This window comes from Bombus pascuorum, chromosome 11 (genome assembly GCF_905332965.1).
Source record: "Bombus pascuorum chromosome 11, iyBomPasc1.1, whole genome shotgun sequence".
NCBI classification, from domain to species: Eukaryota; Metazoa; Arthropoda; class Insecta; order Hymenoptera; family Apidae; genus Bombus; species Bombus pascuorum.
In genome coordinates this window covers 12,306,518-12,330,977 of record NC_083498.1, presented here as the reverse complement: position 1 = coordinate 12,330,977, position 24,460 = coordinate 12,306,518, and the positions used below count along the sequence as shown (strand labels likewise).

Here is a 24,460-nt window from a genome sequence, read left to right as displayed (position 1 = left end):
ACGTGAGAAAATACACCGAACGACACGTTTCATGATGTGGTATTTCTTAACCTCGAGAGGTGAACCAATTTTAGGAGATCCTGGCTGGTTAATCTCTCAAGGACTAACCTTCCTCCAGTGCCCATGGTATTGGAAAGCACTGACCGTTTCCTTGCTCTGTGTCTCGGCTCAAAGCCCACTAATTATCGGGTTAAGGTTAACGGTTCCATTTTTGACGAAGGTTAAAAAACCATCCACGCAACCAGTTACACGTAGCACGTTTATTAACCCTTCCTGGTGAAACTTTAGTCAAAATTGTGTTAAATCTTGATAAACCAAGAAATTATCGTTATATGGTTTCTGCAAGATCAACTTAATAATTTCGAGATAAAATAGAAAAGACGTAACTCCTCTGTTGGATAATATCTAATAGAAAAATATCGATAGAAATTCAAGCGTTATTTTGAGATACCAAGTCCGAGATAATCTTGCGCTGTCAAGAATAATTATAGTTAATACCCAGCACTTGCCAGGATAATGATACAACCCTAAGTTGATCGCATGATTACGGTCCAGTATCTTTCTTCGTGTTTCTTAGTAAATCGGTACAGTTGTAAAACCTTGCTCCACTTTACATATTTTCCTTATTTTACAAACAAACATTTCTTCTCGTGGTAAAACGAGCATCGAATACTTTCAAAAGTAACCTCATCGTACCAAAAGCGAGATGATTCCCTTGAATCGACGCGACGATTGAATTTTCACATAGAGACACGCACGCAGATGCTCGGCCTTGCTTCGAAGCGCGTTGTTACGCGCGGGAAAGAAGCGAAATAGCTTCTTGCGGAATCCTCGAGCATCTTTGATAATCGCCCGCGGATGACACCGATTTATTCCCCGCCCGAGATTCATCGCCGGAAATTATGCGAACTTCTGGGAACTTTGCGGACTCCTTTCGACCAGATTGTCGAGGTTAATTATCTTCTTTGCGTTATTCGTTTGTTTGATAAAAACTGAGGTCATCGAAGATGTTGGGGAATGATCTTGTACAAGAAAATGCCAGACGATTTATCTAAATGCATTATCGGCCATGAATTAATCGTAGATTTGCTTAATTTTGGTAGAATGAAATTAAATCAGAAAATGAGGAATAAAAGATGTACAATGGGTTTATTCTTTAGTTTCGTTTCAATTTATTATTTTGTTCCAATTTTTATATTGCATATCCAGAAACATTTGAAATAATATTTGTTTTATAAATCTATCAAATCAATCTACTGTGAGAATAAATGTGTTTTAACGAGCAGTAGCATATAAATATACAAAGTGGTATCGGCAAATAACGATACTTCCAAGAAACATGAAATTCAAATAATCCATATAGTTTTTGTTTCTATCGTTTACCTCACTCGTATAGAATGTATAAAACAATTGCTAAGAAAAAGAAACGGCAAACGCATGCATACGAGGAAACTTCCTCTTTACGTAATTAAATATGATGTCTTTGACTGCTGACACCATTTTATAGTACTTCAAAGAATTAGAAAAAAACTAATAATTATATGTCTTGGTCGGGTTTTAAGTATATTAAGTGGAACTATAGAATGTCAGGACATACGGGTTAAAAACATATTTGTTTCAGATCATTGAATTTCTTAACTGTGAGTTAGATGAAGAAGATTCTTCTAAACTGACGCGAAAAAAGAAACGTATAAGTTTTTAAGCAAACAATTTAAACGTAACTTTATATCGATAATAATAAGTAATTGTTAATTTACTATAAATTTGCAAAGGAAGGTGTTAGAAAATGGCCATTTTTGAGCCTCCTTGCTAATTGTATTAATTCATTATGCCATTATTGTATTAAAATCATAGATATATATAATTCGGTTACACGCGTTATTCATTTTTGAATCATTTATTTAACGAAAGAGCGTCTGAAACGTCCTGTATAATATAATGGGACGATTTTTCGAAACGAGTGGAAAAAATATTTCTCTTAGAATATTCTGCCAGATCCCAGACGCGATCGGGGGAAGAAAAAAAAAGGACACGTTCCCCATTGAAGAGGCCTCTATTCTTCACTTTTATCACGCGGATTGTCGCGTCAGCACGAATCTCGCAGGTTTTTTTTCAACGGCTGTGACGAACCACATTGAGGAAGAGCGACATCCTGATAAATCGGTCCGTCTAGACCGAGAAAACGCCATCGTGAATGCAAGCAGAGTTTTTGCCGCGATTTCGCACTACTTTCGGCTGAAACAACGTCGATTGCGATTAAAATCTCGTTGCAGACAAGACCATGCGGTTCTTGCAACGACGCGTGACGTCATTAAACGGGTGCACGGATCCGGATTCCGATCGCGACGCTGTAATCGTATAGAATCGTCATCGGGATATGTCGCGGATGACGCTTTAATTGAGATCGCGTGGGTAATCGACGGTAATTTTGCAACGGCAGTCGTCTGCCCTCGAGGCTCGAAGACGTTACAGGCGGCTTTTTTCTATGCTGGATGCTTGACGGCACGTGGAATTCATTAGGCGAATGAATGCGCAACGATGGAGATTTATTTGATAATTGGAAGGTATCGGAGGAATTGCAAAGGATTTAGTATCGATCTAGCAGAAGAATGAATAACTGCGTTGTTCTTCTTAGAATGATTCACAAGTTTTAACACCTTCAGGAATCCTGTATAAAATGGTACTTTTATAATACAACCAAAAAATGATTACCGTCCTTGTATAACGCGATTAATTCGGCAACATTTTATGATTTCGAAGATTCCTTAGAGTTAACAAAATGTTACAACATAAAATCGAATCTAGAGATCGTGCTTAAGAATTTGTTTCGTATTTTGTCGAGGAATAGGGAAGAACTATTTGATCGAACTATCTGATCGAACATGACTGAAAGGACGTGGCACGGTTAAGACTTTATACACGTGTATAGCTATGTAAAGTGATTTCTAAAATTGTTGCAAAATGTTTTGAAACTGAATCACTTTTTTAATATCGAAGCAAGCGAAATTTTATCTTGGCTTGTAAGGAAAAGTTTGCACAACGCATTTTAAATCTATACCATTGCGTTGAACATATTACGTTAGCTGTAAAACTGGAAACGATCGATGCCCAAGACTGTACGAGTAACCGTTGCCAAAGATAAAGCAAGAAGCACGCGCAAGACGTAGAATCGACGAGGAGTCGCGCGTCGCGTCGTTTTCCCCCAAGCGATTGCGAGCGGTGGAGCTTGGCGATCGGTCACGTAGTGTCCCCGGAGGCAGGGGTCACCTTGACCATCGTCAAGGGTCCGTTTAGAGGGGCTCGGACCCGAGGGGGGCAGGGATTAAAGAGGCACGGTGGCCTCCAGCGGCGACATATAAGTCCCAGGAACAGCCCCCACTTCGTGTCAAACGTTCCCGGTACGGCAAGCGCGCGGTATACACCTACGATCCACCTTTTATCGGCACCGTTTCCTCTGCTCAGGCCCGCGAGTCTAGCTTTATCGAGCTTCCAACAAGGTAGGAAGGCTCTGGAACAAGCGTACTGCTCTCTTCCAGCCATCGAGCAACGAACGTGCCCTGCAGTGGAAGCTGGTGAATATCAGCGTGCCTGTAGAATCGACGAGTCAACGCAAGCTTGAGACTACAGTTGCTTTCTGGCTCGTCCAGCGTGTAGTCCACTTCGCGACTACCCAGTCGCCACGTGACAGCTCCGAGCAGATCTTATTCTTCCGCACAAAATCGAAGGATCGTGAACGAAATCGAAGAACCATGAGGATCGTAAGTAATATTCGTGCTCGTGAGCGTAAGCTTAAGGAGTGGAATAGAATCGTGTACAGCGTACACGCGCACGGAAGAGATTCGTGGCAACGGGAAAGGGAAGTTTTCCTCGGAGTTGGCCCGTGTGCCGCGATTAATTGGAGGGGGCGGTAGTACCGGTGGGAGAGACTTTCGCGGGACTAGATCGCGCGCTTTTATAGTGAACTAACTCGCGCTCCCTGTGCTCGTTCGTTCGATCGATCATTGTTACTCTCGCGATCGGACAGAAAAGCTTTCGCGATTGTGTCCAGTTTGGCACATGACTCGTTTGATTGGTAAACGCGAACGTGATTCAGTCCTCTATCCGGTTCCTGGGGAAATGAGGTGTTTGGCTGAGTACCATCGAACACGGTAGTCGGACGGATCGAGGATCGACGAGAGGTTCACGCAGGATGACGGTGTTGCAAGTGAGAACAGATATTTACGATCAGACTCTTCTTTCAGTAATACTATGAATTTTATCGTGGAATATCGATCGGTTTATGTTAAAATAGAATTTTCGTAGGCCATCGATCTCGCCTGTACGGCACTGATATGCTTTTTGCGCGGCGTTTTCAAACTTTTCGTAAATATTGTCTGACCAGAAGTGGCTCAGCATCTTGGCGAACCTTTCACGTACAAACTTTCTACGGTTGTTTAGTGATTTGAAATCATTGACCGTGTGGAAATCGCATTTCTGCGTCGAAGCATCAATTTAAAATTCAAATAGGTCAACTATCGCCTGGAATATCTAGCTCGTGATAAGATAAGATCGGTTATTAGAAAGCCGAGAGAGCGAGAAGACACCCTGATCGCCTTCGTCGTAACCGCGTGTTAACATGCACACCACGAGGTTCGCTTATTGTGGCCCAACTTTCTACATCCTCTTTTTCTGGAATCGCGACTCGTCTCGCGAACTACTGCTTAGAATCCTCGTAAACCTGATTATCAGCATGCTCATTTATCGCCTCCATATAATTAGAACATGTAGAAGAAATCGCGGTAGTATTAACAGCACATCCTAATTGAGGTCAGCTGAATCACTTTTATGACATTTATAATGATTTATAGTAGTTGTAAAGAATTTATTGCAGTCGCGAGCCCTCGTTGCCTTGGATGAACCCATTGGAGTTACATATCGTGAAAGTAGGTTGTACATTTGTTCAAAGGATTCGTTCATGCATCTCTAGCGCACCGGATACTTTGCGCATGTTCTTCTTCGCCGCGTTATCGTCGCTTTCGTCGCTCTCCTCTTCGAAGAGAAAGTAATTATCCGTCTCGCACGAGTGGATTACGCTTGGTTAATTAACGCCTCCCAGTTTGGAACCGAATAGACGCTTTATTGGTCGAGACAAGAGCGAGTAGAAAGAAGTTGAACGAACATGGAGACGCGAGTAAAGGAAATCCGTAAACCCGACTTGGGTTCATTCACGAGATCGTAGCCGTCGGCGAGACAGGTCCACGTCCTTGCCCCGGGCTGATGTAACGTTTGCCTCAACTAACGTCTGCTTCTTGCCGGATTGCTCTGTCATTGCGTAACGAATCACCAGTCTGTGTGTCAGAAGTACGATTCACATTCGATCGATCCAATCGTACGGTTACCATCCGAAAGATATTTGATAGAAATTTGATAGAAATTCTGATAATCGTTCTGAAATTATAATTTACGGTCAAAGTCTTAGATTTCGTCGATCGTTGCGTAACGTAAGGAATAGTACCGATCGAGGGGACTAAGAGAAAACATTTAAGATCGAACCAGAACAATAAGAGTAATTCGTTTCAACCGCGGAAATCGCTTAGGTGCGCTCGAAAATCCAAACAAGCATTGTAAAATAAACGACATCGCTTAATTTCTCTTTTATGCACTTTTTGCATAAGAGCTCTGTCCAATGCAGTCACGCACGAAAAACGTCATTAACCCTCGTCTAAAATGAAAACGGTTACTGATCCTAGTCACGCGATCGGAATTAGATAGCAACTTGCGAAATCATTGGTGGGGATATTAATCCTTACTTGGCGAACAACTAACAAGAAATTATCGCGACACTTGACTCTCTAGATGTTTTCGATTTCGTATAAATATCTCGCTATCACGAGACTCTGATTTCCAAAGGACCTATTACACGTTAATTGCCCTAAGACGAGAAGTACTGGTTATGCAAAACGCATTAGTGAACGTATATTACGTTTAGCAACGTGAAAATGGGAGGTTCTCGACGGCATTAACTAATCTCCAGCTATATTTCAACTAATTTCGTATCGGAGTACAGCTGGAGTTTGAACTCGTTGGAGAACGCGGTAACGATTCGAAATCAGTTTCCCTGATCGCGGTGGATCGGTTACCCTCTTAACACCGGTCATAGGTGTGCGTTCTCGCTTTCTAATCTAAGCGTCGAGTAATCGACAGCGACATTGACGTTTCCACGAGTGCTCGACTCGAGAATCGTATAAGAATTGCAACGAATGCAAAAGGTTTTCTCAGAGTATATATTTCTTTTTTTTTTAATGTACGTATGTCGAAAGTAGCTGGTGAGAGTAACGCAGCTAGTCGGATACGGAGATATTTTCGATCAATTTCGGGGGATCTAGTGCGTGAACAAGAAACGATTCGTACAATTATGGTATCTTAAATTGATTTTAGGCGTGTTGCGATAGAAAATGTTTTTACATATACATTCCGCGGTTTGCGTTCCTCGGGGACATGGTTCTTATTTCTTGATATTCGATCGTGATAATATTTTTATATTATCAAGGAATATTACTTATGCGCGAATTGGTTGCTCGAGGAAGTGGAAACGTTGGAAAATCAACGTTACGTCGTGTCGTTACGAGGTGTGACGAAAAAGCTCTATAAATCATTTTCGAGCCGCGAGAAGAAATATTGGTCACGTCGACCTACGAGATTAATGTGAAACAGGTTGCACGAATGTGCTATTTCCGAGCAGCCTCTTTGACGGAAAGAGTTTTGAAATCCTTTTTCGTTCCAAACGATACCATTTCTCCAATTTTTCTGATTTCCAATATCGTTTAAAAACAGCAACAAATAAATCGACGGCCATTAATATTGAAAAAAAAAAAAAAGAAAAAAAAGAACGGAATCCATCGATTGCACGTAAACGATTCATGGGTCGAAATAAATCGCGCTCGGTATATCGTGGTCGATTAGTCATACGGCTGAAAGGCCGATTTCATCGTTTTATTGTATTAGTCTTTTGTTTTTCCTCGTCGCCAAGCGGTAACTGCGATCGTGGACGCTTGTAAATCACTAAATTCGATTCAGGAATTGTGTACATAGCTTTCGATATCGTGGGTAGGATTGTTTCCCGATTTTGTACGCTTTTTGTATAGTATCCGTGGCAAAATACAAAAAAGAAAAACGCTATTTCTGTGCAAACGATTAAAAAATATAAAACCTCCTTGATCTTTAGTTTCTCGAGCATTTGATATTTAATTATATCGGAAGAATAAATAACTTTTATAGATACTAAATTCTTAGATTACATTCAGGAACTTTATCACACATATCTTTCGATTTCATAAAATCGATTCCTGGTTTCTACGCTTCTTTCATAATATCTATAACAAAATACAAGCAAAACGCTACTTCCTGCATGGATGACTGAAAACGTGAAACTTTTCCGATACTTAATTTTTCAATAATTTGATAATTAGTTGCACAGGAAGAATAAATAGCTTTCAAGTCAGGAACATTTAGCTCGTTATATATATTTCCTGCAGGGCGAAAGTGGTCCGGGGAACGGATTGGAAAGGAGAGAAGAGCGATCATTTCGCTGGTGGCCTTTTATTTTTTAAAAACCCTCCCGGTGAATGGTGGCGATTTTCCCGCCTTGGAAAGGTGCGGAACCGATGGAGAAACGTTCCTTCGTGCTTTTCACCGGTAACTGTCGAACCGTAACCGCGTACGCAGTCGGAAGTATCCCTCCTTTTCTTATTCTCCGCGAACTAGTTCACCCTTTTCGCGCGCTGCCTCCATTGCTACTGACGTAATATTATCATGTAACCGAAGTCTGAACGAGGATCGAAATTGCCAGTAGCCAGAAAATCTTCTCGCGTTCTTCTATACGTGACGAAGGTAAATAGATGTTTGCCGGATGCTAGACTGCCCTACAATAGAACGGTCACGATAAGATAACATCGATATGAAAGGGAAAGTGCACGTTGGAATATATAGTAAGATATTTGAGTAACTAAGCTACTCGAGTCTCTCACTCGGCTAAGTCACCTAAGCTTCAACGTCTTAACATTTAACTTTGAATTTTGCCCAGAATTACCAAAATTGTTGCGTATACGAGACTGTTGGTGTTTAATACAATTTAGCAAATTACAAAGCAAATTGCCTAGCCTTATCCTATTAACTGAAATGACGTTGTCTTTAGTCTATATCGACCAACTATCGGAGGATTTGAGAGCACAGAGATAGAAATTCGATAGGTAGGACGAGACGGTCGTTCCACTTTCTAATTACGAAGACGTTCGTTGTCCAACAGCTTTGGCCCTCATTTCGCGCAATAATTGGCCCACCGCCAAGGACGAAGTCCAACACGAGGATTGCACGAGCGACACACGGAGGATGAAAACGCAATCGGGGATGCTCGCTTTCACTCGATCGCACAATTCTATAAGAGCCTCTGAATCAGAACGATGCCACTGTCGTAATATCGGCACACGAAAGTATTTGAACGTTTAGCGCATATGCTATATATAGCTCCTATGTCCATGTTGTAACGCGTTAAATAAAACATTTTAAAGTCTTATTAATGGCGACACAAGTTACTACCATTGGCCATCGAGGGAACGTTTCTGTTACCTATTCTTTGTTCCGTTAGAAATACACGTTGCAACAGTTGCACGAGCAACGAATAAATAATTTACCGTGAATCTGCGAGAATATCGTTCGAGGTCAAGAATATCATCTTAAATCTGATCCTCGAAATAATTATTCCGTGTTATCGAGAGGCGATCTGCAGATTTCTGCCAAGATTTTTGCGCGTCGAACAATGCTTCGAAACATCGCAATAGTCCTTTCTCTTGCAGCGCATGTATATTTTTCTGATACTCTCTGAAATCGTAACACGTGCATTATACAGTTTTCCCCGGGTACACGAATCAAATTTATGTTACTCTCCGTTGTTCTCTCTTCTTCGTTGGCCACGAACAACAACGAATTCCGTAACGCCGATAGAAGGTTTCTCCTCGTTCCGGTGCACGCGGTGGCGTCGTTTCGCTCTCAGAGAACGCATTCCGTCGAATTTTCTGAACAGTCGACCTCGATTATCGCGCTACACGTTTCACAATTGCACCGTCGCCACCTTTCTGAAAGGACTCCCGGTTCACGTTCCACGAGTCGACACGATGTTTCCTATTTCTTTCGTCTTTTCGCTTCACAAAACCAGGCTGATGAATTTTCTATTGTAATAAACCGGTCGCGTGTATTACCAATAGCGTTCCTAGAAGCAATTTACACTGACTGCAAGAAGTATGTATATACCATTGTTCTTATTACAGCGCAATACATACCGAATAATCAGCACTGAGTATATTAAATTTCATTTAGTAGTACTTTCACACGATTGGAAACATCTGATATTACGACTAACGGTACAAGTATCTTTCATAGCCGGTTTGTGTAAGATCAGCATATAAGCTAAAAGGAATTTTCTATCAAAATTACAACGATGGAGATTTCGATGCCATTGAAGAATGTCGAACGATGAATTTTAGGCGAATGGACGTTGCGTAAGCGGTAGTAGCTACATTGCAATGAACGCATTGCGTTCCCGGGTGTGCATCGTATCGTCGCCGATGTCGAAATTAAGCGCCTAAGGCGTTTGCAACACGCGAACCGAAAACTCGCAGAAACATAACCCGTTTGCACAAATCTGTACACTTCGGTTCGTATTAATTGAATTTCATTGTGTTGCACAGGCTATTAGCAAAAACTCTTAACTCATCGGCTTAGTTTGTTGCAATTTTTCCTTCCGCAAATCTTGCGAAGGATTCAATTTTCTATCGGAAAATTATAAAATGTGTAACATAGCCTTTCAAAATCCTTTCTAAATATGCGATACAATAGAAGCTTTGTCTTCATTGCCAATTAAGAAACGCTTGCAGGGAAATTTCTCTGCATCGTGTAATTACCGTTGCTCGCTTCAATTTTCTAATTGTCTGGAGGCACTAACGCGGAGAGAAAAAATAGTTTTACGAGAAAACGACGGGTGTACGGTAGTACTAATATACGAGTAGCACATGACAGAAAAGTAAAAGCGGAAAGATAATATTTTGCACGAACACGATGTGGGCGTGTTGTAACAATAGCTATCTCGAGTGCAGTCGTGTGTACATGTAAGATAGGTGCATTCCACTCTACGGTGACAAAAATACTCGTGTAAATTAACCGTTTGACTCCCGTGCTTTATTACGAGCGTACAAACCTCGGTTTACTTTATGGTGACATATAAAATTAGATTTCCAACCTATAGATATAGTTAAGAACAACTTACGAGAACAAGATCATCGAAGCATAAATGTACACATGGAAGTGCACAGAAATGATACTTCTAACTAACATCGGAGATGTTGTTACTTGCAACTAATATCATAAGATTCGAACAAATATTTAGTTCTTAGGGATATTTTAACGTGATACCTTGAATCGTCTTCGTAACGCAAGAGATTAAAAAAGTGAAAAGACGAGGAAGAGACAAGGAAGAGAAATTTTATTGCTGTTATCTAGAAGAGCCTCGCTAATGCCAGAAATACCAGACAATTCCGCGACACGCCTAATTTACCTAACGTGTAACGAGTCAATTTTGCGTGAATATTTCCCGAAACGATAATTCCAACGATCCTCTGTATTAAAACCGTCTACCAAACGAGCTGAAACGAGTAATTGCCTGAGAAGAGCGTTCTCCATTGGCGAAACGTCGGAAAACTCCATGTACTTTCGTTCGTAGACGCGTGTTTCTCCGCGTTATGCAACGAACGCATCCGGCTTCCACAGATGCGACCGAATAGCATCGTCATTAATGATGTAAACGTTGGAAAAAAGCGACTGTAGAGGAACAAATCGTTTCTCTGAATATTAAACGCGGAAGCACTCGACGGAACACTCGAGCGTACGCTTTAAGCGTTTCGCTACGCGATCTCTGCTAATGGATCCAAAACGCTATGCACTCGAGATACATCTCGTATGCTCACTTGGCGCACGGAGAAACTCGAGACGCGGTCTGTTTGTGTTTGTGACAATCGAGAGATCATTGTTTTGACAAGAGACTGAATTTCACTCGAAGCATCCTCCCTTTCGCCTCGTGTTCTATTCGATATCGATTGCGATCGAACGATAGTGAAATTTCTTGGTAGATAATGTTACGGAATAAATTAAGGAACTTTCTGAAAAATGGACCATAAAATCTATCGTAAATACACCTCTGGTCTGGTCAATTTGGATAAAATACAGCTATTTTGTCGGTCAAAATCGTTCGATCCGACACGTAACATCGTACAAAAATGGTAGATATCAGGGAAAGTAACCATTACATGGATTTAATGATACGCTCAATTAGATCTACATCGATGCTTATCGATCAGGCAATACGAGAACAAATCGAGTTCGACGTTTTGTGATGAATCGCGCTGTGTACGAAGGATGTCGTAAGGTGTGAGATACCGGAGAACGAGCAAAACTCGCAGACCGCGGGCGAATTAGAGAGAAAATAATGAAACGGGTCGACCTGGTCTTTTATTGATCATCGAGGAGAAAGGAAACTGTTATTCTTCCTGGAAATAGTCGCAGGTTGATAAATCTATTGCTTCAACGGTTGGGGAGAACTCGTGTAAAGTGTAGATTGGTACGTTGGGTAGTAAAGCACTAGTATTTCACAAACTTTCAAATTGCGTGTAAAAAATGTCAAACTAATTACAAGATTAGGTGAATTACACCCACGAAAATATTTGTAGAGTCCCTGAAAGGCTAGTACTATCACCCATGAGTGATATATTTTCCGTTTAACGACGGAACAACTAACTCAATTCTACGGCTAAATTTCCTTTTTGCGAAAACGATTTCAGACTATCGTACTGTAAATAGATGCAGCGCAAAATTAAGTCTTCGATTTAGGCCGCTTTTACGTTCAGCGACGCGAATGTTGATTAATTCACGCGTGGAAAACTCGACGCACGTTTTCCGATTACCTCCGATTCCCGGCTTTTCTCTGCATTTCGTGCGCCGCTTCACCCTGACAAATATGCAATATGTTTACGATTATTTCGCAACGAATGCAAAGCATAAATTGCATCGGCTCGCGCTCGTTCGAGTAGCCACCGTGCGCTACGTGCAGTTCTCGTGATCACCGACGCGCGTTGCCTTAGATATCACAGCGGCGTGATCTATCGTCACGGTGTACGAACATGTGTGCCGTGGTTTGTGGGCGACCTCGTGCCTCTGTACCTACGACAGAACGCGCGTGACTTTTCCAACAGAATTCCTTTAAAATCGCTCTCTTCCATGTTTAAGGTGCCTCTTCAATGTCGTTTCTCTCGCCTTAAGAACAAACTCGTCTGTCTAAGAGTCGCAAAAGTTAGATTACGCAAAAGTATCTTAGTTCAAAGAGAACCAGGAAAATCTCTTGAGTCATGAATTTCTGTTTCCATCTTACACTGCAATCCGTCTTAACATATCACAAGATCATTTGTTCGTTGAAACAAGAGTGAGATTCAAATATAAAAGTTCGAGGATCGTAGCAGGCTTAAAGTACGTAGGCGTTCTGTATTCCTCGTCGTTTAATTGCACTTCCAAGGAGTTACGTTTGAATAAAATCATATTCCGAAACATTCTGTAGTAGCCACTCGATAATTAGATACGCGTAGGTATTCGCGTTCGCCGTGTTACCTCGACCTTGCTTTCCTATTCCTCTCGTTCTTCCGAACGAACGTACATAACGATCTTTATACGCCTTGAGATTTGTACACCTTCATCGACGTACGAAGCATTTTGTATGATTTCTCGTTTTAAAACGGGATTTTTTCACTTTTTGACAGAAAGAGATGGGCTTGCAGGAAACCGGAGATAGTATCGGTATTTGAGAAACGACTCGTCGCATTTTTCTCACCGTTCGGTTTCGGCAGCGTAATTATGGCGGATTTATTCATGCAGACAGCTGTGGCTAATTAGAGCCGATGCCAATCAACTCGACTTCTGGCAGCTTGCGAGACTATATCATTAAACTGTCTTTCTCTTTTCTCGTTTCAATCAACCCCGTTGAAAGTTGTGACAAGAAAACCCAGCGTGGCGTAACACTATCCTCGTCATAGAGTATCTCGTTGGTAAATCAACGTAACGTCTCACCAGATTACGTTGGATCGAGCGATTCCATCTAAGCGACCTTTTGCAATCGCTGGTTTTAGGATTCGAAGTATCGGATTAGTGGGAAAATGATAATGCAAAATATAATACGAGCCACTCGAGGCTTTTCTTACTACGATCAAACACCAAAGTTATTTTCTCACCAGTCTAATACATCGGGAATTCTCAGTTGGAAACTATTTACTGTGATGTATCGTAGACCGGAGTTCTCATAACGGAGCAACAATTAATCGCCTTGACATTGTGCTAGACGTTAAGAAAGAAATCGCGAGGCAATGACGTGTCACGCTGCTCACCTTGCTTTCGATACAGAAAGCCGATGGAAGAAGGAGCGTGCTCACGTTCATTTAAACTTTAAATAATCAGTCATGATCGAGTGCGCAATTGTTCCATAGCATTAATCGACGTTCCCATGTCCGTAACGTCGATGGAATCCTCGTCGAGCGAACCGTAAAGTCGCGTAATAATTTCGTCAGATTTTACATAAGACTCGATGAAAAGCGAGAGTATCGTAATTTGTCAGATGATACAAAACACCTTTCTCCGCGTTTGTTTTCAAGAGAGAAGGTGTTTCTTCTGTTTCCGAATCGCCGATTCACAGAGAGTTTACGTCACTTTCGCGACACCGTGTATTTCCTTTTTAAGACTTCTTTCGGGCACACGACTCCTCGTTAAGTGATAACACCTTGGGAATATTTATGGCTTTTTGCGGGGACCACGATCGAGAAGCAGGAACCTGTTGCGAGATTGAAACGTTCTGTCGAAAGAGTAATTAACATCTCACTTGTGTTACATAGTCGATGGAAACGGAAGTGCCATTGCTGCTGTTTTTTAAAGGAGTACTGTAGTCTAGAACGTCGTTTTAATCGTTTCGATAACCTACACTTTCATAAAGTGCCAACAGAAATCGATTCTTTGCAAATTCCACGTTAGAATAATACCTTAATTGGGATAGGAGTCTAAATTTACGATGTTCCATAAATCTCGAACACAATCTATTTCTGGAATCCTTTCCACTCTAAATGCCATAAATACCTACGAGCACGTAACAGAAATAGTTATCTACGAGGCAAACAAATCAATTAAAAATGAAATCATTGCAATTCATCAGAGTCGAATGGAACGGTTCGCGGTAATGTGCCACCGTATTGCGATTTACCCTCAACATTGCCCATAAGTTATCGCAGTTAATTTATCAAGTAACACTTTAGTCGTACCTTATCGTTTAATGGCGAATGTTAAGGAAGTCGGGTGACTTTAGATCGGATGGAAACGTTGAATAGGCAACCTGTATACAATCTGTCAGGGTGGTGATTTTATTCCGCGGCTATTGTCCCATAAATTCTGCTGCATTGTTAAAGCTCGTAAAAATTATCATGCGGTTTCAACTCCATATAAGACTTTTCTCGATCGTAAATCATCCGAACGAGGTTACCGTTCTGCGGTTAGGCGCGTTTTCAGATCGTTTAACGAAACTTTCGAGTCTCGTTGACCGTTCTCCGTTGTATAGTAGAATCCGCGACGTTAACGGCGACGCAGCTTGCGAGACTGAAACCAGCTTAGAGCCGATATTCTCGTCGTATCGTCGCAATCGCCTCTAGAGACTCGATTAAAACTGATTGCGAGAATTTCCATTTTTATTTATGGCGTATTTTTTTTCACGAGACTTTCAACTTTTTGCACGAAGATTGAGAAACGGTGAAAGCAGATTCGAGTATGTAATAATTTGTTCGCGATGCTGGATACGTTAGTTAGTTTGTCGAACGTTTTATAAGCACAAAAAGGATAGCTAAGAACAGAGATACATACGCGTTGATCTATTGGCAGTGAAAAAATTCAAATAAAAAATGAAGCACGTATCGAATCAATCTGTTTATTTCAGACAATTCTGGTGACCTTGGTTTTAATGAGCCTGGCAGTGGCTTCGTCCCAGGACTACAGTCAGCTGTTCGCAGGATTCGGGCCTTACCTGAGGCAATCAGCGGTAATGCGAGATCCACGATCGAACAGAGGTAAGTATGTTAATTATTTATCCTCGGAACCCTTCTCGTGTTCTCGATAAATCGCCTTTCGATCAATTCGATCAATTCGACGCGGGTCTTGATTCCAATTTCAACTCGAACCCTGTCGATCATAATTTTCGCCACGAAGCATCGATTTGTGAACTCGCGGTTAATTCCATGTCCGCTGTCCATGTTCCCGGCGAAGCGTGACGCTGCTACTAAACGAGATTATCTTTGCATTCCGAAGGTTCGAAAGCAAGCACAGAAATTACGATCAATAGCGGAAGAGGGAACTAATCGCAATAGTCTGATCGATATCGAGCGCGTTGCGTTTACCAGTTCAGGTTTATGGACGTTCAGTTAAACTAGCAATGGCTCGTGATTAGAATAATTCGTTTCAGGTAAAAGGAAAGTGGTCGTATATGTTCCAGTCAGTTTCTCGATCGATTTCTACAAGCTGTCGTGAATCATCGTGTTATTTTAAACTTGGTCAATCAATTTTAGAAACTTTATGGTATCGCGCGTCCATCAGCTTGAAATCTTGCAATTTACGATTGACGGATAGAGCGTCATTCGTCGCGATAATGAGGCCTCTTGTCGCCTATTCGTATTCTAAGATCAACGTCGCAGCTGTGACATTTGCCTACGCCATGTGTGTGTGAGCCGATGAACGCGTAACCAGGATACGCGATCCTTGCGATCGAATGGAACGCGGCGCGTTTACGCACGGAATGGGTGCCAAGTTCAGTCTCGCCAAAGTATTGCTAACAGTGTGCTGAATCGTATTGAAACTGGTCGTTTTATAGCGACCGAGTATTAGATAACAATTTTTTCTTCCTTCCAGAATTCCTCAAACACAGCTCTACGTTATTGTGCATGAAAACTGGAACTAACTAGATCACGAGAAAAAGTAAGCCGACTGCGTAAAGAGCTCGGCTCATTAGCGAAACATAGATAGAAGCTTTGAACAGTTCGTTAGCCTCTCTTAATTAACCGGAACAATCGATCAGGTGTTTGCCACTGAACGTCGCAATTTCGTAACAGTTTCTCGCGGCGCGATAAGCATCGCAGAGTTTGTTGCACGCTATTTCCACGCTGTACATTAACAGAACCATTATCTCGTATTGGCATCGATTAATAATCATTCACGCAAATTACTTCCCCATTCAGGCAGATTTCCACTGGATTTCCTTGATAGCTTGTTACCGAGATAATAACGAAGTTTATAAATGACAATATACAGAATCATATTGACGATCTTCCATAGCTGATTGTCTTACTGTATGCTATAATTTAAATTCCAGTGACGCCATCATTTATCAAAAAGGTCGCGGAGAATTATTGTACATGAACATTGTGAAACGTGATTCATATTTCTGCTTCTGATCGTGATCGAACAATCTATTTAAACTAGACCAAACATAATCAAAGAAGCGAAATATCATAGCGATACAAGAGAAAGAGTTACAGAAGCCGTGAAGGCCGGATCACAGATTACGCAAAGAATTTCTTAATCTCGAAACCATTCCTTAAGTAGTTTTCGACTTGTTTATTCTCAATAAATACAGCCATTTCTGTATTTTATAATTGAATTTGCAGTTCTTCTAATTCCTAACTGTGAATCTCGACAGTCATCTTAAGAGTTTTAAATGTGAAATAGAAACCTACATGTAGACGATTACGGATGAAAAATATATAGTTCAAATATCTTTCAGAAAATATTTCAAAAATTTCACCAAACTCAGCGATTGATACTTTGAAAATTTCATTGAAAATAGACAGCTGTGTAATTTCGTTGACTGGTAGCTTGAATAATCGCGAGTCGCGGTTTGACAGGCATCTAACGAGCTCACTTAAAGCGCGTTTATGATTTTTCATAATCGTTGCATTCGTGGGAATGGAGTTGAAACTAATCGTGTCTCGTTGAAATTCCTGTGGACTCGGGCCGATGGGCATGGAAACGGCGTGCGTCGAAATGATCGAACGTACAGTTTGACGAGTGACGGCTTCAGGCTTCGCGCAGTAGTTAGTTTTGCATAATGTGAAGCGTGCAAGAGGTAGATTAATCAGTCGAGAATAATTGAAAAGCTGTAGAAATTGACACTGCGTTGGAGGTGAGATACGTTAGTGGATCGGATAGTTCTTGGAGAAGTTATAGTTTACCACTGTAGTGTAACAACTTGGTGTCGACTTTCCTCTTAACGGTGTTACGTTCTTTGAATAATTTCCGATCGTATCGTATTTTTCTATCGTTGGAAAATGTCTTCGATTTGAGGAAAATATAAAAGAATTAATGCGCGATTTCTTGTTGCAATTACGTGGCAATGACTTTCTTAAAACGTTGGAAATTTCTTTCACGATAGAAACTAACGCGAGTTTGAGACAGAACACGTTCGAAAACCGGATCAGGGTTAAATAATCGAGAGTTTGCAACTACTTTCGAAATTTTTAACGAGGATGATTTTTCGTTCAGGTCCAGTGCTGTTCCCTCCGGGTCCCCCGCCAAATAGCGCGGACACAAGCGGAGTGATAGTAGGTGCGAGCGGATACGGATTCGTGCCACCCAACCAAGGTAAATCGTCGATTGGATTCTGAAGGGAAAATGAAACCGCTTTCGTGACGCAGAAGCAGAGAATGGCAACGAGTCTGCTCTTAAAATTCAGACCTTCACCAAAGACACCCCGCGGCGAGCAGTAACTTTTGGGGGTGAAACTAACCCCGAGCACTTGTCGCCGTCCTTGTGCACCTAACTTGTGAATAAAACACTATTTATTTGTTGTCACACACGTCGGATAACCCAGCCTTTTCCTTCGTTTACTTCAACACGTCCTCATGCTGCATGAAGATCTCTTTCATTGAGTATGAATGATCGATTACATCGTGTAATTAGGGTGTGACTGATGGGACACACGAAGATACTTGTGTTCATTGACACGTGCCGACTGTGTCAACTCATTGGAATCGTTTCATCGTGCTGTTCATTAAACGACTCACGTTCATTACGGTAACAATACTGTAATCTCTAGACTGCGGTTGTTTATTCTAGTTCACGTTTCTTTCGAGCGTCACTAAAGAAATTGAACTTTGACGGAGTACTGTTTTCTCGGTTCTTACTTATTCCTGCTGCGATCGTCGAATTTTTATATTTCACACTTGCGCTTACTTTGGCGAACGAAAAAAGTTTGTAACGTTTTAAGAACGTTCGACGTAATATTAAAAGAAGAATTTTCTTATATTTTGTTCAAACTTGTCATATAGCATTGGACAGATAAAAATGAATTGAAAATGGCAGAAAGAATGTAGCAGGGTTAAATTTTTGATAAGTGCACAAACATCCGCAATCTAGTAATCTCCGTAACAAGACTTACCTACTCTACTTCGTCACTTTTAAATAACCTACGTGATGTCGAAGAGCTCAAAAGTTACACCGAATATCATTGAGTACACTGAATATTCTCAATTCAACATATAGAGGATACGTTTGCAATCCTTGGCCGCTTCCGTGAAAGGCGTTCCATCTCGTTCGTGATCGTGAACTACTCAAAGGTCGACGTACCTCTTCCTTGACCTTTCTCAAATGCCAAACACTGCGTTAAAACACGGAAGATCGGAATATATAAGCGAACATGTAACCTTCGAAGCATCAATTCCAATATTATGCAAATTTCTCGAGTCGCACGAAACTTGTAAATATGGAAACACAAGACTCTTCTTCCTGTATTAACCCACGAGTTTCTCATGCAGTCATATATTACTAATACAATAGATATTGTTTGTGCTAGTTGGTGCTAATTAGTACACCCGACACTTGTCCAATTTGAAAGTTCGTCTTAACGTACGAAATTCTACTAACATTTTGTAAATAAAACATAGAAGTTGACACGTAGAATGGTGACGTACAGGTAAGCTTAGTCTAGAATTAATTTTAGAATCTGAAGATAGATAGAGTTTGGGAATTGTTTTAGGTAAGTATTAGGTTGTAACGTAAATCCGTGTTCCGTTTTTGTATTTGCTATACGAACTGAGAGAACGGGACGAACGTACGTTACGGTCTGATAATTACGGAATGATAAATCCAGATTTTTTTCAGATAATATTCATGTAACATTTTGTTTCACTTTTGATCGTTTTAAAGGAAAAGTGTTACAAAACGAGAAAGTTATTCGCTATATTCGGAAGATCGATTGTTAGTTTATTTAATAGGCCGCGTTGACAAAATATTCTACGCACTTGCAATTTAAACAGAATTAATAAATATAAAAACTCGGTATTTCGAACTTGTCAGGGTTTTGCACCCTCTTAAGAAAAAGGAAAAAGATCTTCCTCCTTATGAGTGGAACCTTCGAAACAAACAAGCCACCCCTAAAATCCCTGAGGCTGACGGCGATATTTTCGCAGAAAATACCGATTCGGTTCTCGCATAAATCACATCACGGAGTAATCCACGCGCAAATGGAAGCACCGAGGGCTTCCTCTTCCGGGATTACGTCGCCGGGATTCCCCCTCCCCCCTCTCACTCTCTCTGTTTCTCCGGTTGATTCTCCCGGCAGAAGTTACGCGAACGAATAAAAATCTTCTCTCGTCCTTCATTATCGAAATCGTGCCGTGCCCGCCATTGGCGATCTTCGTCGTTGGGCAGAGAACAAGAGAAAGAGCGAGAGAGAGAGAGAGGAAGAGGAAGGGAATACCGGTTTCCTCGAAGAGGAGTCAGGCCTTGGGATTCGCTTAAAGAACAGCGTGACGGGGAGTCAGTGAAAGTGGTTTCGTTGGCCTCGTGACTTAAACTCGTTTACGCGTAACCTCGGCTGAGGTACTTCGCGAGGCGTAACAGGTGTTACGAGGTCAGCCGGGTCAACGACAAGGTCGTCGCTTTTAGCGTCATGCTGGAAATTGTACCTCCACTCGGATCAATGTTCCTCGACTTCCCGATTCGTCGTTTCACGGTCAAGTTCGCGGTTTTAGGCTTTCTTTTCTTAACACTACGACGGCTACAAAGTTTCAAACGTAGCTTTCTTTGGTGGCTGTCGTATTTTCATCAAGAATTGATACATTACGGTTTCTCTTTCATGCGATAGATCGTAGAATATTTTCGCGCATTTGTAAATTTAACAACCGTGTCGATGAATTTAACGGTAAAATCGAAACGTTCTTCGCGGATTTCAAAGATCAGAAAGTTTCTCCTGTAACAATGGAAATCGTATGACTCGGGTTGTTAAAAAAAAAAAGCCAATTTAGAATATCTTTCGATTATATGAGAGAATCGCATCGTTCTTCGGAATAGAAAATCGATTTGCATTTCTCAATGGTCGAACGCAACCCTGAAAGTGCTAACCAGTCGCGTAACGAGGGCAGTTTTGAATTTTATAATCGTTAACAGGCGCAATTACTCGTTTCGTTGCTAGGCTTTCGCCGGTTTCTTTATCGTGACTCAACGCTGCGAACGGAACTGACATTTAATTCGTTCATTTAACGAGACTGGTAATACGATTTCGAGTAATCGTAACGAGTTGTTATTTAATCCGTTATGAATGTGTAATGGGTGCAATTTTACGAGCGTGCGGTCTACTCGCGAGACAGGTTCGATCGGTGCGCAAACAGTTTCACGAATCGTTGCGCGACTTTCATACGCTGTCATTATGAGCAATAACAGTTAATCGAATTACCGAACGGACCACTTAAAGAACTATGCGCACCTTTGCCTGCAATATAATTGCAAATATTTACTCGGTTAATGAAAGTTTATTGAAAAGTGTGGTAGTGTAAACTACCTTACGTAATTGCAGATATATAAAATATACTCGTACTTCTCTCTAATGGAACTCCAGAATTTAATTACCGATCTTATCTCAGACAGCAATACGCAGTTAGTACTAGAACGTTCAACGAGTTCGTGCCGTCCGTTTAGACGCTTTCAGCTTTGGTTTCATTCTCCTATTTATTTAATACCGCAGGGTAATTGATTTTGTACATTCAAGGTTTCAGACACCTGTTGTACCGATAGACTTTCGATTTCATCCAACAGACCACGAATTCTGTCCGCGTCTACGTGAGATTATCACGAAGAAAGTGGTTGATTTCCAAGATTAGAACTTTTTTCGAAACCTATCAAATTATCCTCTACGATGCCAAAACGTCTGTTCCGAATCTGGCGAGGATCATGGCGCTTTAATGTCGAGAAAACGTGTTAAAAGTTTCGAACCGTGATTGCCTGGAGATTCGTCGTGCGGCATCGAGATAACTCGAAAGATTCACTAGCAGTGAGATTAGCACAGGGCAAAGCATAATTTAATTCAGCCGCGCGAAAGAGCCAGGCCAGGCCTCGTTTTCGTTGATGCTTAGCGACGAAGGTGGGTCGTTAATATGGAGATCGTCCATTCCGATGTTGTCTGCGCGTTATTCCGCGAAGTTCTAACGATGCTACCGTCTCTCGTCGAGCTTTTAACGGGCCGCGATATCGGCCTGGTCCGCCTTTTCGCGCGGAAGGGACGTAATTACGGGGTGGAAATCGGGGACAAATTCCCGGGACACGGGGAGCTACTTGAGTCGAGCACGATTTAGGTGTTAATGATATAGTTTCGCGAACGACCGGCTGCCAGTGAAAGTTCGATCGACTTGCCCCTGCCCTCTGAACGTCTATGATCGAGAATTGATGGTGTCGTCGTGTCGGTAAGAGAAAGGGAAACGAGACTCTTCGGTGCACGTGTTGCCCCGTAACTCGAATCGATCGTTAAACTTGAACCACAGACACGACTTTTACGATTTCTCTACTATTCTCCAGACGCAATGCATCAAGCACCGCTGCGAAGTTAAAATCTTTTCAAAATTCAATCAATGCGAACCGGAAAAAGACCGCATCGTCGACAAGCAACCCTTGCTTGGTACGAGCACTCTTCTCTAGTCTGTTCTACTCTGAGGGGGCCTAAATTTACGCGTAGCATGGCGCCCCTTCGACTGCCTAATGGATCCCACTGCCGTCTCCCTCTTGGTTAACTTTATTGTCAGCGCCGCGGTCGGCCCAGTACTGGAGCCAACGGGCAGAAAAGCGAGCACTTAACAGTCAAAGGGAGAGAGAATATCGGATGTGGATGAGGTAGGGTGGCTTGGGTGACGAGGGTCTTGTAATTAGCAGCTTTGAAGTGGTCCCGGGCTTGACTTCTCATTACCGGTGGTCAGGTGTCCCAGCGATTACTCGCGGAAACGAGGCTCTGCCGGTTAGCCGCGCGATCCTTCGTGAAACTCGCGGCATCTCGAACTCTGCCGCCTCGACGATCAGCACCCTGTTTCCCCGAGCAGGAATATCCAGGATCGAACGACTGTTGAAAGAAAATCAAGAACGTAACACCTTTGCTACACGATGAGATTTTTCTTATGACAGCTATTCGTAACTGGTAGCGTGCATCGTTTAAAGCAACGAAATATCGTCTCAATGTCAATTCATGGGAGGAGAGTTTGCAAATAAGTAGAACGAACATTTGGAGCGTTGAGTTAAATTTGAGAAAAGAGAAAGCGAAGAATTTTGTCGGGATAGATCGGGTTTGATATGGTGAATTTAATATGAAAGGAGAGAAAGTGAATTTGAAAATTTCACGGGGTTTAGAAACGTATGTTTGAAAGTTTGATGTATGGTTATGGTGATTGGTAGCGGTTCGGTATTTTCAGAAGCTGAGTAAGATTATTTTTTATATTTTGTTGCAGCTTTCTACAGGTACTTTTACTATTAACGATGGATAAAGGAGGTAATGCAGGTAAACATATCGCGAGATTCGTGATTACTGCGTCATCATCAACGAGGAAGTGGTATGACAAGGAGTTCTCAAGAAATTGACGAATTCGTGGCAAGGAATAATTTAGGAACAAATAATATTGCGTCCAATTTTGTATTATATCGTATGCTTTAATTATTTTTATGCTGCCTGGAGAGTTTCTAAACGTATTTCTAACGACACTCAGGAGTATCCTTAGCAGTATTTGTACAAAGAAGTACACGTCTTAAACTAATGTATCGTTAACTTTTTATACAAATAGCGTCGATGTAGCGATTCGCAACAGTGGAATCTCAATTATTTAATCCAAAATTTTGCTTCACGATAGAATCTCAAAGAGTATTAACTGCGCTCAAATTTATATATTGTCGGAACAGAATTGAATGCTAGAAGGGTGACATAAAAGTAAAGTATTTAATAGAATAGGAATATTACAATAATTCGATGAAATTACGTTTAAAGTAAATCTACCTTAATCTCTTTCTTAATATGTAACGGAGATTCCCCGGTTGTTAATATAACAAAAGTATAATATCTAGAATCGTTCGCTAAAAGTCGCGTACCTTTATCAATGTAGAAACGCAGTTTACGCTTCAAACATTTACCGTTCGTCGTCGTCGAGATTGCAGCCCCTACTCAATTTCCTGTACATAAACAAAGCAGATAGAAATCGAGAAGGCAAACATCAATCATTCTGCGAGCACATGCAAAGTAGCCCCTTAAAAGACGCGTGAAATTAGCGTTGTAAATATACGTAACTTCCTTGTAACGCTGTTTCGTATCGATTTTAGTACACGATACACAGCGCGATCGAGTAGTTTCCAGGATTTGGCCTACGCGATTTCTCAAACGTGCTGTCGCGGTGCACGCATGCCTGCCTCGCTTTATTACGTCACATCTCGATCGATCGGCCGATTGTCGGCCGTGCAGCTCGGCTTAGTCATAGGCTGCACTTGAAATCGAAATGCGCGAGGCACGTAAGCGGCACGCGATGCATGGGCGGGAAAATTGCGGATTGTTCCGTCGACTCGGAATACCGTCCATCGATCACAGGCCAATCTGGTTCGACCACCAGTCACGGTTGATAAGCATAATCTTAGGTACATAAAACTGTACATAATTCTTGGTCCAATAAACTTATTTTGTTGTTAACGAGAACGTATCCTGATAAATATTATGCCACAATCATGAGAATATACAGTGGTTCGCGAAAGTATTCGAACGCCTATCATAGAAAATTTCGATGTCAATCTCATGTATAATACGTTGTATAAAACACACGTTGAAATCTCATTAGCATTAGCTTAACTTTAAGAGCGACTACTTATCCCAGTAGAATAGAAAGCACGTACTACTTATCTGTATATAGCGTGTATAATCATTAAGAAAAGTTAGAATAAGAAGTACGCTGAGAAAACGATCGACACTTGCGAGATTCGCGTCATAACACGGTTCCCGGTCGATTGGCGGTGAAACGGCATCTGACGATAACGAGACACGTACAACGAGAATCCCTTTACCACGGAGTAATTACCT

The 24,460-nt window shown here is 41.5% G+C and overlaps 1 protein-coding gene across 2 annotated transcripts; it reads left to right on the top strand.

The window, feature by feature from the left end:
* Positions 1 to 3,317: 3,317 nt before the first annotated feature.
* LOC132912247 (uncharacterized) lies at positions 3,318 to 24,082 on the top strand. 2 transcript variants are annotated; one of them, XM_060969519.1, is made up of 4 exons: positions 3,318 to 3,758; positions 15,041 to 15,170; positions 17,635 to 17,733; positions 22,857 to 24,082. In XM_060969519.1, the coding sequence occupies exons 1-4, from the start codon at positions 3,750 to 3,752 to the stop codon at positions 22,880 to 22,882; spliced, it is 264 nt and encodes an 87-aa protein (XP_060825502.1). In that variant the 5' UTR covers positions 3,318 to 3,749; the 3' UTR covers positions 22,883 to 24,082. The 2 variants fall into 2 exon arrangements, with proteins under 2 accessions (XP_060825502.1, XP_060825501.1); XM_060969518.1 differs by lacking the exon at positions 3,318 to 3,758 and adding an exon at positions 3,944 to 4,204.
* Positions 24,083 to 24,460: the final 378 nt, after the last annotated feature.